Here is a 13227-nt window from a genome sequence, read left to right as displayed (position 1 = left end):
TTACTGTTGGAATGTAGGGAGTGCAGTTACTGTTATAATTTAGGCGTACAGTTACTGTTATAATGTAGGGAGTGCAGTTACTGTTGTAATGTCGGGAGTGCAGTTACTGTTGTAATGTAGGGAGTGCAGTCACTGTTGTAATGTAGGAAGTGCAGTTACTGTTATAATGTAGGGAGTGCAGTTACTGTTGGAATGTTGGGAGTGCAGTCACTGTTGTAATGTAGGAAGTGCAGTTACTGTTATAGTGTAGGGAGTGCAGTTACTATTGGAATGTTGGGAGTGCAGTCACTGTTGTAATGTCGGGAGTGCAGTTACTGTTATAATGTAGGGCGTGCAGTTACTGTTGGAATGTAGGGAGTGCAGTTACTGTTATAATGTAGGGAGTGCAGTTACTGTTGGAATGTAGGGAGTGCAGTTACTGTTATAATGTCGGGAGTGCAGTTACTGTTATAATGTAGGGAGTGCAGTTACTGTTGTAATGTAGGGAGTGCAGTCACTGTTGTAATGTAGGAAGTGCAGTTACTGTTATAATGTAGGGAGTGCAGTTACTGTTGGAATGTAGGGAGTGCAGTTACTGTTATAATGTAGGGAGTGCAGTTACTGTTGGAATGTAGGGAGTGCAGTTACTGTTATAATGTAGGGAGTGCAGGTCCTGTTGGAATGTAGGGAGTGCAGTTACTGTTATAATGTAGGGAGTGCAGTTACTGTTATAATGTAGGGAGTGCAGTTACTTTTGGAATGTAGGGAGTGCAGTTACTGTTATAATGTAGGGAGTGCAGTTACTGTTGGAATGTAGGGAGTGCAGTTACTGTTGGAATGTAGGAAGTGCAGTTACTGTTGGAATGTAGGGAGTGCAGTTACTGTTATAATGTAGGGAGTGCAGTTACTGTTGGAATGTAGGGAGTGCAGTTACTGTTGGAATGTAGGGAGTGCAGTTACTGTTATAATGTAGGGAGTGCAGTTACTGTTGTAATGTAGGAAGTGCAGTTACTGTTATAATGTAGGGAGTGCAGTTACTGTTGGAATGTTGGGAGTGCAGTCACTGTTGTAATGTAGGAAGTGCAGTTACTGTTATAGTGTAGGGAGTGCAGTCACTGTTGTAATGTAGGGAGTGCAGTTACTGTTATAATGTAGGGCGTGCAGTTACTGTTGGAATGTAGGGAGTGCAGTTACTGTTATAATGTAGGGAGTGCAGTTACTGTTGGAATGTAGGGAGTGCAGTTACTGTTATAATGTAGGGAGTGCAGTTACTGTTATAATGTAGGGAGTGCAGTTACTGTTGGAATGTAGGAAGTGCAGTTACTGTTATAATGTAGGGCGTGCAGTTACTGTTGTAATGTAGGAAGTGCAGTTACTGTTATAATGTAGGGAGTGCAGTTACTGTTGGAATGTAGGGAGTGCAGTTACTGTTGGAATGTAGGGAGTGCAGTTACTGTTATAATGTAGGGAGTGCAGTTACTGTTGGAATGTAGGGAGTGCAGTTACTGTTATAATGTAGGGAGTGCAGTTACTGTTGGAATGTAGGGAGTGCAGTTACTGTTGGAATGTAGGAAGTGCAGTTACTGTTATAATGTAGGGAGTGCAGTTACTGTTGGAATGTAGGGAGTGCAGTTACTGTTGGATTGTAGGGAGTGCAGTTACTGTTGTAATGTAGGGCATGCAGTCACTGTTGTAATGTAGGAAGTGCAGTTACTGTTATAATGTAGGGAGTGCAGTCACTGTTGTAATGTAGGAAGTGCAGTTACTGTTGTAATGTAGGAAGTGCAGTTACTGTTATAATGTAGGGAGTGCAGTTACTGTTGTAATGTAGGGTGTGCAGTTACTGTTGGAATGTCGGGAGTGCAGTTACTGTTGTAATGCAGGAAGTGCAGTTACTGTTGGATTGCAGGGTGTAAAAGAAGTCATTCGTAGCTAACTAAAGAAATAAAGGAAGGAATCCAATAAAAAAATAAGGGTATACAAAGTGGCCAAAACTAGTGGGAGGACAGAAAATTGGGAAGCTTTTAAAAGCCAGCAAAGAATGACAAAAAAAATGAAGAAAGGGAAGATAGACTATGAAAGTAAACTAGCACGAAATATAAAAACAGATAACTGGAGTTTCTGCAGGTATATAAAAAGGAAATGAGTGGCGAAAGTAAATGTTGGTTCCTTAGAGGATGAGACCGGGGAATTAGTAATGGGGAACACGGAGATAGCAGAAATTCTGAACAAATATTTTGTATCAGTCTTTACGGTAGAGGACACTAAAAATATCCCAACAGTAGATAGTCAAGGGGCTATGGCGGGGGGGGGGGGGGGGGGGAGGAACTTAACACAATCATAATCACTAAGGAGGTGGTACTCAGTAAGATAATGGGACTAAAGGCAGATAAATCCCTTGGACCTGATGGCTTATGTCCTAGGGTCTTAAGAGAAGTCGCGGCAGGGATAGTGGATGCATTGGTTGTAATCTACCAAAATTCCCTGGATTCTGGGGATTGGAAAACTGCAAATGTAACACTCCTATTTAAAAAAGGAGGCAGACAGACAACAGGAAACTATAGACCAGTTGGCCTAACATCTGTGGTTGGGAAAATGTTGGAGTCCATTATTAAAGAAGCAGTAGCAGGATATTTGGAAAAGCATAATTTGGTCAGGCAAAGACAGCATGGATTTATGAATGGGAAATCATGTTTGACAAATTTGCCTGAATTCTTTGAGGATGCAACAAACAGGATGGATAAAGGGGAACCAGTGGATGTGGTGTATTTGGACTTCCAGAAAGCATTTGACAAGGTTCCACATAAAAGGTTACTGCACAAGATAACATTTCACGGGGTTGGGGGTCATATATTAGCATGTATAGAGGATTGGCTAACTAACAGAAAACAAAGAGTTGGGATAAATGGTTCATTCTCAGGTTGGCAATCAGTAACTAGTGGGGTGCTGCAGGGATCAGTGCTGGGACCCCAACTATTTACAATCTATATTAACGACTTGGATGATGGGACCGAGTGTAACGTAGCCAAGTTTGCTGACGATACAAAGATGGCAGGAAAAGCAATGTGTGAGGAGGACACAAAAACCCTGAAAAAAGACAGACAGGCTAAGTGAGTGGGCAAAAATTTGGCAGATGGAGTATAATGTTGGAATATGTGAGGTTATGCACTTTGGCAGAAAAAGTCAAAGAGCAAATTATTATTTAAATGGAGAAAAATTGCAAAGTGCTGCAGTACAGCGGGACCTGGGGGTACTTGTGCATGAAACACAAAAGGTTAATATGCAGGCACAGCAAGTGATCAGGAAGGCCAATGGTATCTTGGCCTTTATTGTAAAGAGGATGGAGTATAAAAGCAGGGAAGTCCCGTTACAGTTATACAGGGTATTGGTGAGGCCACACCTGGAATACTGTGTGCAGTTTTGGTTTCCATATTTACGAAAGGATATACTTGCTTTGGAGGCAGTTCAGAGAAGGTTCTTACTAGGTTGATTCCAGAGATGAGGGGGTTGACTTGAGGAAAGGTCGAGTAGGTTGGGCCTCTACTCATTGGAATTCAGAAGAATGAGAGGTGATCTTATCGAAACGTATAAGATTATGATTGGGCTTGACGAGGTGGATGCAGAGAGGATGTTCCTAGAACTAGGGTGTATAATCTTAGAATAAGGGGCTGCCTATTTAAAACTGAGATAAGGAGGAATTTCTTCTCTCAGAGCGTTGTAAATCTGTGGAATTCGTTGCCTCAGGGAACTGTGGAAGCTGGGACATTGAATAAATTTAAGGCAGAGAGAGACAGTTTCTTAACCGATAAGGGATTAAGGGGTTATGGGGAGTGGGCAGGGAAGTGGACCTGAGTCCATGATCGGATCAGCCATGATCGTATTAAACGGCGGAGCAGGCTCGAGAGGCCGTATGGCCTACTCCTGCTCCTATTTCTTATGTTCTTATTAGGTAGGGAGTGCAGTCACTGTTGTAATGTAGGGAGTGCAGGAACGAATTTGTAAACACGGTCCCACAAATAATATTGAGATAATGACCAGATAATCTGCTTCTTGGTGATGTTGGTTTAGGAATATATATTGGGGGGAACTCCCCTGCTGTTTGAAGCAGTGCCATGGGATCTTTTACGCCCACGCAAGAGATAGTGGACTGGGCTTTGGTTTAACGTTTCATCTGAAAGAGCGCACCTCTGACAGTGCAGCACTCCCTCAGCGCTGCACTGAAGTTTCAGCCTAGGATATCTGCTCAAGTCTCTGGCGTGGGACTTGAACCTTCTGGGGCCGAATTTGGTGAAGGCCTCCACCCGCCCAAGTGCTGACCAAAGTGCCGCCGAGGTACTGGATGGTACTTTGGGCAGGGTTTTCAACGCCGAGGTCCCTCGAAGGTCAGTGGGCGGCAAATGGACGACGTACGCCGCCAATCTGGGCGGCAGTGGGCGGGAGATCTCATTCTTGGTGGCAGAGGTGCTTGCCTCCCCAATGCCACCGAGGATGGAGTCGGGCCCACGGAGGGTCGAACAGCTGAAAATAAAAATCATCAGCAAAAAATAAAAAAAACTATCGGAAGACCTTCAGGGGACCCCCATCCAGGTACATCGCTGTGGGGAAAAAAAATGTTCACTAACCTATTTTCAGGATCTTTGGATTCAGGGACAGACCAGCCTCCAGCCAGCGGTCCACCCCTGTTCTGCCGCCGAGTCCCGCCGACTTCCGCCGGCAGGAATCTGGGAGCTCGGCGGGCGGGAGCTCAGTTGCGCCACTTGGCCCGTCCGCTGACATCTGTGGGCGCTTCCCGGCGGCTCTCCCCTCCCGCCCGCTCCAGGCCACGTTGAAAGTGGCGCCGGGCAGATCTTGCAAAGGAATGTCGGCGGGAGTGGCCGGGAAATTTGATCACTTTTGGCCCCTCTGACTCTGAGGTGAGAGTGCTACCCATTGAGGCACAGCTGACACCTTACAACTGAGCTTGTTTGGTGGTTGTTAGGCAGTCCTAAGATGAAAGTAGCTTTACTGAATTACTGAACTACTGTCTTGTTAAATTAAAACCTAATTATCAGTCAACCAGTTCCAAACACATGGCTGCCTATGTGGTGAGGGGCAGGTTTAAATAATTAGCTGACCTCAAAATATTTTACTTCCGATTCCTTTGTTTTGTTCATTTTCGGGATGTGGGCATCGCTGGCAAGGCCAGCATTTATTGCCCATCCCTAATTGCCCCTAAGAAAGTGAGGCTGAGCCGCCTTCTTGAACCACTACAGTCCATTGTAGCAGGTTTTTTTTGATACGACAGAGGTCAGTCAAGAGTCAACCACATTGCTGTGGGTCTGGAGTCGCATATAGGCCAGACCGGGTAAGGGCGGCAGATTTCCTTCCCTAAAGGGCATTAGTGAACCAGGTGAGTTTTTAACGACAACGCAGTACTTTAATCGTCAACATTACTGATACGAGCTTTTAATTCCATATTTATTTAATTAACTGAATTTAAGTTTCCCATCTGCCATGGTGGGATTTGAACTCACAGCTCCAGATCACGGGGTTGGGGGTAATATATTAGCATGGATAAAGGATTGGCTAACTAACAGAAAACAGAGAGTCGGGATAAATGGTTCATTCTCGGGTTGGCAATCAGTAACTAGTGGGTGCCGCAGGGATCAGTGCTGGGAACCCAACTATTTACAATCGATATTAACGACTTGGAAGAAGGGACCGAGTGTAACGTAGCCAAGTTTGCTGACAATACAAAGATGGGAGGAAAAGCAATGTGTGAGGAGGAGAAACCTGCAAAAGGACATAGACAGACTAAGTGAGTGGGCAAAAATTTGGTAGATGGAGTATAATGTTGGAATATGTGAGGTTATGCACTTTGGCAGAAAAAGTCAAAGAGCAAGTTATTATTTAAATGGAGAAAAATTGCAAAGTGCTGCAGTACAGCGGGACATGGGGGTACTTGTGCATGAAACACAAAAGGATAGTATGCAGGTACAGCAAGTGATCAGGAAGACCAATAGAATCTTGGCCTTTACTGCAATGGGGATGGAGTATAAAAGCAGGGAAGTCTTGCTACAGCTATATAAGGTATTGGTGAGGCCACAGCTGGAATACTGCGTACAGTTTTGGTTTCCATATTTACGAAAGGATATACTTGCTTTGGAAGCAGTTCAGAGAAGGTTCACTCGGTTGATTTCGGGGATGAGGGGGTTGATTTATGAGGAAAGGTTGAGTAGGTTGGGCCTCTACTCATTGGAATTCAGAAAAATGAGAGGTGATCTTATCGAAACGTTTAAGGCTATGAGGGGGCTTGACAAGGTGGTTGCAGAGAGGATGTTTCCACTCATGGGGGAGACTAGAACTAGGGGTCATAATCTTAGAATAAGGGGCCGCCCATTTAAAACAGAGACGAGGAGAAATGTTTTCTCCCAGAGGGTTGTAAATCTGTGAATTCGCTGCCTCAGAGAACTATGGAAGCTGGGACATTGAATAAATTTAAGACAGAGGTAGACAGTTTGTGTTCGGGGTAAAGAAAATGCATCAGTACCTGTTTGGCCTCGAATTTGAGCTGGAAACCGATCACAAGCCTCTTACATCCCTGTTTGCTGAAAACAGGGGGATAAATACTAATGCCTCAGTCCGCATACAAAGATGGGCATTCGCGCTATCAGCGTATAACTATACCATCCACCACAGGCCAGGCACCGAGAACTGTGCGGATGCTCTCAGTCGGCTACCATTGCCCACCACGGGGGTGGAAATGGCGCAACCTGCAAACTTGTTGATGGTGGCGCAGCCCGCAAACTTGTTGATGGTCATGGAAGTGTTTGAAAATGATAAATCACCTGTCATGGCCCGCCAGATTAGGACTTGGACCAGCGATGATCCTCTGCTGTCCCTAGTAAAGAATTGTGTACTGCATGGGAGCTGGGACAGCATCCCCGTTGAAATGGAAGAGCCAATCAAGCCGTTCCAGCGGCGAAAGGACGAGCTGTCCATTCAGGCAGACTGCCTGTTGTGGGGTAACCGCGTAGTACTACCCAAAAAGGGCAGGGAGACGTTGAAATCGGATCTCCACAGCACACACCCGGGTATAGTAATAATGAAAGCGATAGCCTGATCCCATGTGTGGTGGCCTGGTATAGACTCTGACTTACGGCAATGCAGCGTATGTGCTCAATTGAGCAACGGGCCCCGAGAGGCACCACTAAGTTTGTGGTCGTGGCCGTCCAGACCATGGTCGAGGATCCATGTTGACTATGCAGGCCCATTTCTCGGTAAAATGTTCCTGGTGGTGGTGGATGCTTTTTCAAAATGGATTGAATGTGAAATAATGTCAGGAAGCACCGCCACCGCCACCATTGAAAGCCTGAGGGCCATGTTTGTCACCCACGGCCTGCCTGACATACTGGTCAGTGACAACGGGCCATGTTTCACCAGTGCCGAATTTAAAGAATTCATGACCCGCAATGGGATCAAACATGTCACCTCAGCCCCGTTTAAACCAGCCTCCAATGGGCAGGCAGAGTGGGCAGTACAAACCATCAAACAGAGCCTTAAACGAGTCACAGAAGGCTCACTCCAAACCCGCCTGTCCCGAGTACTGCTCAGCTACCGCACGAGACCCCACTCGCTCACAGGGGTGCCCCCAGCTGAGCTACTCATGAAAAGGACACTTAAAACCAGACTCTCGCTGGTTCACCCCAACCTGCATGATCAGATAGAGAGCAGGCGGCAGCAACAAAATGTAAACAATGGTCGCGCCACTGTGTCACGGGAAATTGATCTGAATTACCCTGTGTATGTGCTAAACTATGGAAATGGTCCCAAGTGGATCGCGGGCACGGTGTTTGTAGTCAAACTAGACAATGGACAAATTTGCAGAAAGCACCTGGACCAAATGAGGCTGCGGTTCATAGACTGCCCTGAACAACCCACAGCAGGCACCACCTTTTTCGAGCACACAACACACACCCAAAGGATCAACGACACCACGTAAGACCAGAAAATCTAATCCATCACGCCCAACAGCCCAGCAAGGCCAGGCTCACCTAGCAGCCCTGCAGGGCCAGCAGCCCTGTTGGGGAAGTCCAGAACCAGGGGTCACAATTTAAGAATAAGGGGTAAGCCATTTAGGACCAAGATGAGGAGAAACTTCTTCACCCAGAGAGTGGTGAATCTGTGGAATTCTCTACCACAGAAAGTTGTTGAGGCCAATTCACTAAATATATTCAAAAAGGAGTTGGATGTAGTCCTTACTACTAGGGGGATCAAGAGGTATGGCGAGAAAGCAGGAATGGGGTACTGAAGTTGCATGTTCAGCCATGAACTCATTGAATGGCGGTGCAGGCTCGAATGGCCGAATGGCCTACTCCTGCACCTATTTTCTATGTTTCTATGCCAGCCGAGCGAGGGCACAGCCAACACACCAGAACAGACATTTGTACCGAGGTGGTCCACCAGGGAAAGAAAGGCTCCCGACCGCCTCACCTTGTAAATAGTTTTCACTTTGACTTTGGGGCCGGGGGCGGGGGGAGTGATGTTGTGTATCTGTAAAGCATGCACTCCCATGTTCCACCACCAGGGAGCGCATCCCCTGAAGTCCCAAGGGATCTCAGCATCCCTTGGGAGCACTGTATATAAGCCGACCCCGAAGGCCTGTTCCTCACTCTGGAGTGTCTTATTAAAGACTGAGGTCACTGTTACTTTAACCTCCCTGTGTGCAGCCTCATCTGTGTTAGGAACACAATACATTTTCTTTGCATGTAAAGTTTTCCTACATGTGGCTGTTCGATTCCTACTCACCGTTTCTAAAGCTTTTACTGGTCTGTGGCATGGGTGGCCGGTGGGAATCTGGGAGCTGATCAAATGGACAGCCGAGTGTACTGCCACAAAGAGTCATAAGAACATAAGAAATAGGAACAGGAGTAGGCCATACGGCCCCTCGAGCCTGCTCCACCATTCAATAAAATCATGGCTGATCTGATCATGGACTCAGTTTCACTTCCCCGCCTGCTCGCCATAAAACCTTAACGTTTAAGAAACTGTCTATTTCTGTCTTAAATTTATTCAACGTCCCAGCTTCCACAGCTCTCTGAAGCAGCGAATTCCACAGATTTACAACCCTCTGAGAGAAGAAATTTCTCCTCATCTCTGTTTTAAATGGGCGGCCCCTTATTCTAAGATTATGCCCCCTAGTTCTAGTCTCCCCCATCAGTGGAAACATCCTCTCTGCATCCACCTTGTCAAGCCCCCTCATAATCTTATACGTTTCGATAAGATCAACTCTCATTCTTTTGAATTCCAATGAGTAGAGGCCCAACCTACTCAACCTTTCCTCATAAGTCAACCCCCTCACCTCCGGAATCAACCTAGTGAACCTTCTCTGAACTGCCTCCAAAGCAAGTATATCCTTTCGTAAATATGGAAACCAAATCTGCACGCAGTATTCCTTGTGCCACAGGCTGTGATTATGCTTTTGGAAAGGGGAGGTGGGTTTGCATGACAAGCTCTATTGAGTTTCTTGCAGCTGTTAGCGCAGTAAGTCAAATCAAAAGAGCGCTGCAGATGTGCAGACTGGTTGCCAATGCGGGATGGAATTCGGCTCTTGGATGTTAACCGTGACTCCAGAGACTTGAGCACATAAATCCAGGCTGACAGTCCCAGTGCAGTGCTGAGGGAGTGCTGCACTGTCAGAGGTGTCGTCTTTCGGATGAGACGTTAAACCAAGGCCCGTCTGCCCTCTCAGGTGGACGTAAAAGATCCCATGGCACTATTTTGAAGAAGAGCAGGGGAGTTATCCCTGGTGTCCTGGAATATATTTATCCCTCAATCATGATCATAGGCAGTCCCTCGGAATTGAGGAAGACTTGCTTCCACTCTTAACATGAGTCCTTAGGTGGCTGAACAGTCCAATACAAGAGCCACAGTCCCTGTCACAGGTGGGACAGATAGTCTTTGAGGGAAAGGTTAGGTGGGGAGTCTGGTTTGCCGCATCACTAAAACAGATTATCTGATCATTATCACATTGCTGTTTGTCGGAGCTTGCTGTGCGCACATTGGTTGCCATGTTTCCCACGTCAAAAGTAGTTCATTGGCTGTAAAGCGCTTTGGGACATCCTGAGATTGTGAAAAGCACTATATTATTGCAAATCTTTCTTTCATGTATGGAAAGGAAATGAGAAAGTAAAGCTTGCTTATCACTTGATCATGACAGACAGACCGGCTTTAATACAGAAAGGATTTCCAAGGGGAACATGCACATACTCTTACAATGGTTTCCTAGAAACATAGAAATTTACAGCACGGAAGGAGGCCATTTCGGCTCAGCGTGTCTGCGCTGGCCGACAAACAGCTATCCAGTCTAATCCCACTTTCCAGCTCTTAGTCCGTAGCCCTGTAGGTTACAGCACTTCAAGTGCACATCCAAGTATTTTTAAAATGTGGTGAGGGTTTCTGCCTCTCCCACCCTTTCAGGCAGTGAGTTCCAGAACCCCACCTCCCTCTGGGTGAAGAAATTTTTCCTCAAATCAGCCAATGGCTCAGTGGGTAGCACCCTTGCCTCTGAGTCAGGAAGTTGTGGGTTCAAGTCCCACTCCAGGGACTTGAACACAAAAAAATCTAGGCCGACGCTGCAGTGCTGAGGGAGTGCTGCACTGTCGGAGGGGCTGCCTTTCGGAAGAGATGTTAAACTGAGGCACTGTCTGCTCTCTCAGGTGGACGTAAAAGATTCCATGGCATTATTTTGAAAAGGAGCAGGGGAGTTATCCCCGAAGTCTTGGCCAATATTTATCCTTCAATCAACGTAACAAAAAAACAGATTATCTGGGTCATTATCACATTGCTGTTTGTGGGAGCTTGCTGCATTTCATACACTCATCATCATCGGCAGTCCCTCGGAATCGAGGAAGACTTGCTTCCATTCCTGAGGTGAGTTCTTTGGTGGCTGAACAGTCCAATACGAGAACCACAGTCCCTGGGACAGATAGTCGTTGAGGGAAGGGGTGGGTGGGACTGGTTTGCCGCACGCTCCTTCGTATATTACAACAGTGGCTGAACTCCAAAAGTACTTCATTGGCTGCAAAGCGCTTTGAGATGTCTGGTGGTCGTGAAAGGCGCTGTATAGAAACATAGAAAATAGGTGCAGGAGTAGGCCATTCGGCCCTTCGAGCCTGCACCACCATTCAATAAGATCATGGCTGATCATTCACCTCAGTACCCCTGTCCTGCTTTCTCTCCATACCCCTTGATCCCTTTAGCCGTAAGGGCCACATCTAACTCCCTCTTGAATATATCCAACGAACTGGCATCAACAACTCTCTGTGGTAGGGAATTCCACAGGTTAACAACTCTCTGAAGAAGTGAATCCAAGTCTTTTTTAAATCCCCTCTACACCCTCTACCAATGACTTTGTATCCGAGTTGTATTTAGAAATTTCCAAAGCAGGCATTTCCCAGAGAGCGAGGGGAGAGAGCGGAGCACCGTAGTACAGAGCACTTGCTTCTCATCGTTACTCACCATTGCATCGTAGCCCAGCTTTTGCATGAAGTGTGCAGCTTCGGCGCCCTTGTAGTAACTGAACCAGATGGTGCCCTGGTACTGGTCCCCGGCATCCAGGAGCAGCACGTTGGTGTCGCTGCGTCGGATGCGGCAGATTTGAGTCCATCTCCTGGCCACCCCGGCGTAGCAATCGGACATGCACTGGCTCGAGTCCTTGCTGGTTTCCTCCACCCGGCCGTGCACGTCGTTGGTGTGCAAGATGCTGAGCTGGAAGGGCACGGAGCTGCCGGGGCTCAGGGCGCTGAGCACCGCCAGGCAGGGCAGCAATGTGGACAGAGAGCCCATGGCCAGCGAGGGAGGGAGGGAGAGAGAGAGAAAGAGACACACACACAGACAGACAGGCTGACCCGCCGCTCCTCCAGCTATAAAGGAACCTGAGCCTTAAGACTCTCCCCCAAACACACATAACACACACAGGGTGTGGGAGGAGCTCGCTGGCCACCTGTTTTTGCACCGACTGGCTCCGTTCAAACTCAGGACACACGGCAGCTCATCCATGGCCCCAACTCTCCTGTCAGCATTTTTTGCCGTTTAAAAAAAAAACGACAACATTTCCCCCAAAGGTGGCTGGAACTTTTCACCAGCCACAGATGAAAACTTGCATTTATATAGCACCGTTCACGACCACCGGACGTCCCAAAGCGCTTTACAGCCAATGAAGTACTTTTGGAGCGTAGTCACTGTTGTAATGTGGGAAACGCGCCAGCCAATTTGCGCGCAGCAAGCTCCCACAAAAGTGTGATAATGACCCAGATAATCTTTTTTTTTTATGTTGCTTGACATAACAAAAAAAAGTGCAACATCCCCACTGACACCTGGGAGTCCCTGGCCATAGATCGCCCTAAGTGGAGGAAGTGCATCCGGGAGGGCGCTGAGCACCTCGAGTCTCGTCGCCGAGAGCATGCAGAAATCAAGTGCAGGCAGCGGAAAGAGCGTGCGGCAAACCAGTCCCACCCACCCCTTCCCTCAACGACTATCTGTCCCACCCGTGACAGGGACTGTGGCTCTCGTATTGGACTGTTCAGCCACCTAAGGACTCATGTTAAGAGTGGAAGCAAGTCTTCCTCGATTCCGAGGGACTGCCTATGATGATAATAAAGGGATAAATATTGTCCAGGATACCGGGGATAACTCTCCTACTCTTCTTCAAAATACTGCCCTGGGATCTTTTACATCCACCTGAGAGAGCAGATGGTGCCTTGGTTTAACATCTCATCCAAAAGACAGCACCTCTGACAGTGCAGCACTCCCTCAGCACTGCAGTGGGAGTGTCAACCTAGATTCTTGTGCTCAAGTCTCTGCATTGGGACTTAAACCAACAACCTTCTCATTCAGAGATGAGAATGCTACACACTGAGGCACAGCTGATATTACGTATGGATTACTAGTTCAGCATAGTGGTTATATTATTGGGCTAGTAATCCACAGGCCTGGACTAATGATCCAGAGAAGAGAGTTCAAATTTTAAATTCAGTTAATTAAATAAATCTGGAATTAAAAAGTTCGTGTCAGTAATGGCGACCATGAAACTATCGGGTTGTCGTAAAAACCCAACTGGTTCACTAATGCCCTTTAGGGAAGGAAATCTGCCGTCCTTACCCGGTCTGACCTATATGTGACTCCAGACCCACAGCAATGTGGTTGGATCTTAACTGCCCTCTGAAATGGCACTCAGTTGTAGCAAACCATTACCACAAAGTCAACACT

The 13227-nt window shown here is 47.0% G+C and overlaps 1 protein-coding gene across 1 annotated transcript in view; it reads right to left on the bottom strand.

Moving 5' to 3' along the window:
• The window catches only part of nt5e (5'-nucleotidase, ecto (CD73)), a 96489-nt gene extending 84626 nt beyond the window's left edge, over positions 1-11863 (bottom strand). Inside the window, exon 1 of the mRNA XM_070888831.1 lies at positions 11479-11863. Within this exon, the coding sequence (XP_070744932.1) occupies positions 11479-11805 (327 nt within the window). The 5' untranslated portion in view covers positions 11806-11863. The remainder of the gene's footprint in view (positions 1-11478) is intronic.
• Between the last annotated feature and the right edge of the window lie 1364 nt (positions 11864-13227).

This window comes from Pristiophorus japonicus, chromosome 9, assembly GCF_044704955.1.
Source record: "Pristiophorus japonicus isolate sPriJap1 chromosome 9, sPriJap1.hap1, whole genome shotgun sequence".
Taxonomy (NCBI): Eukaryota; Metazoa; Chordata; class Chondrichthyes; family Pristiophoridae; genus Pristiophorus; species Pristiophorus japonicus.
Note: the sequence above shows the minus strand (reverse complement) of the source record. Positions and strands in the feature narration are given on the sequence as shown.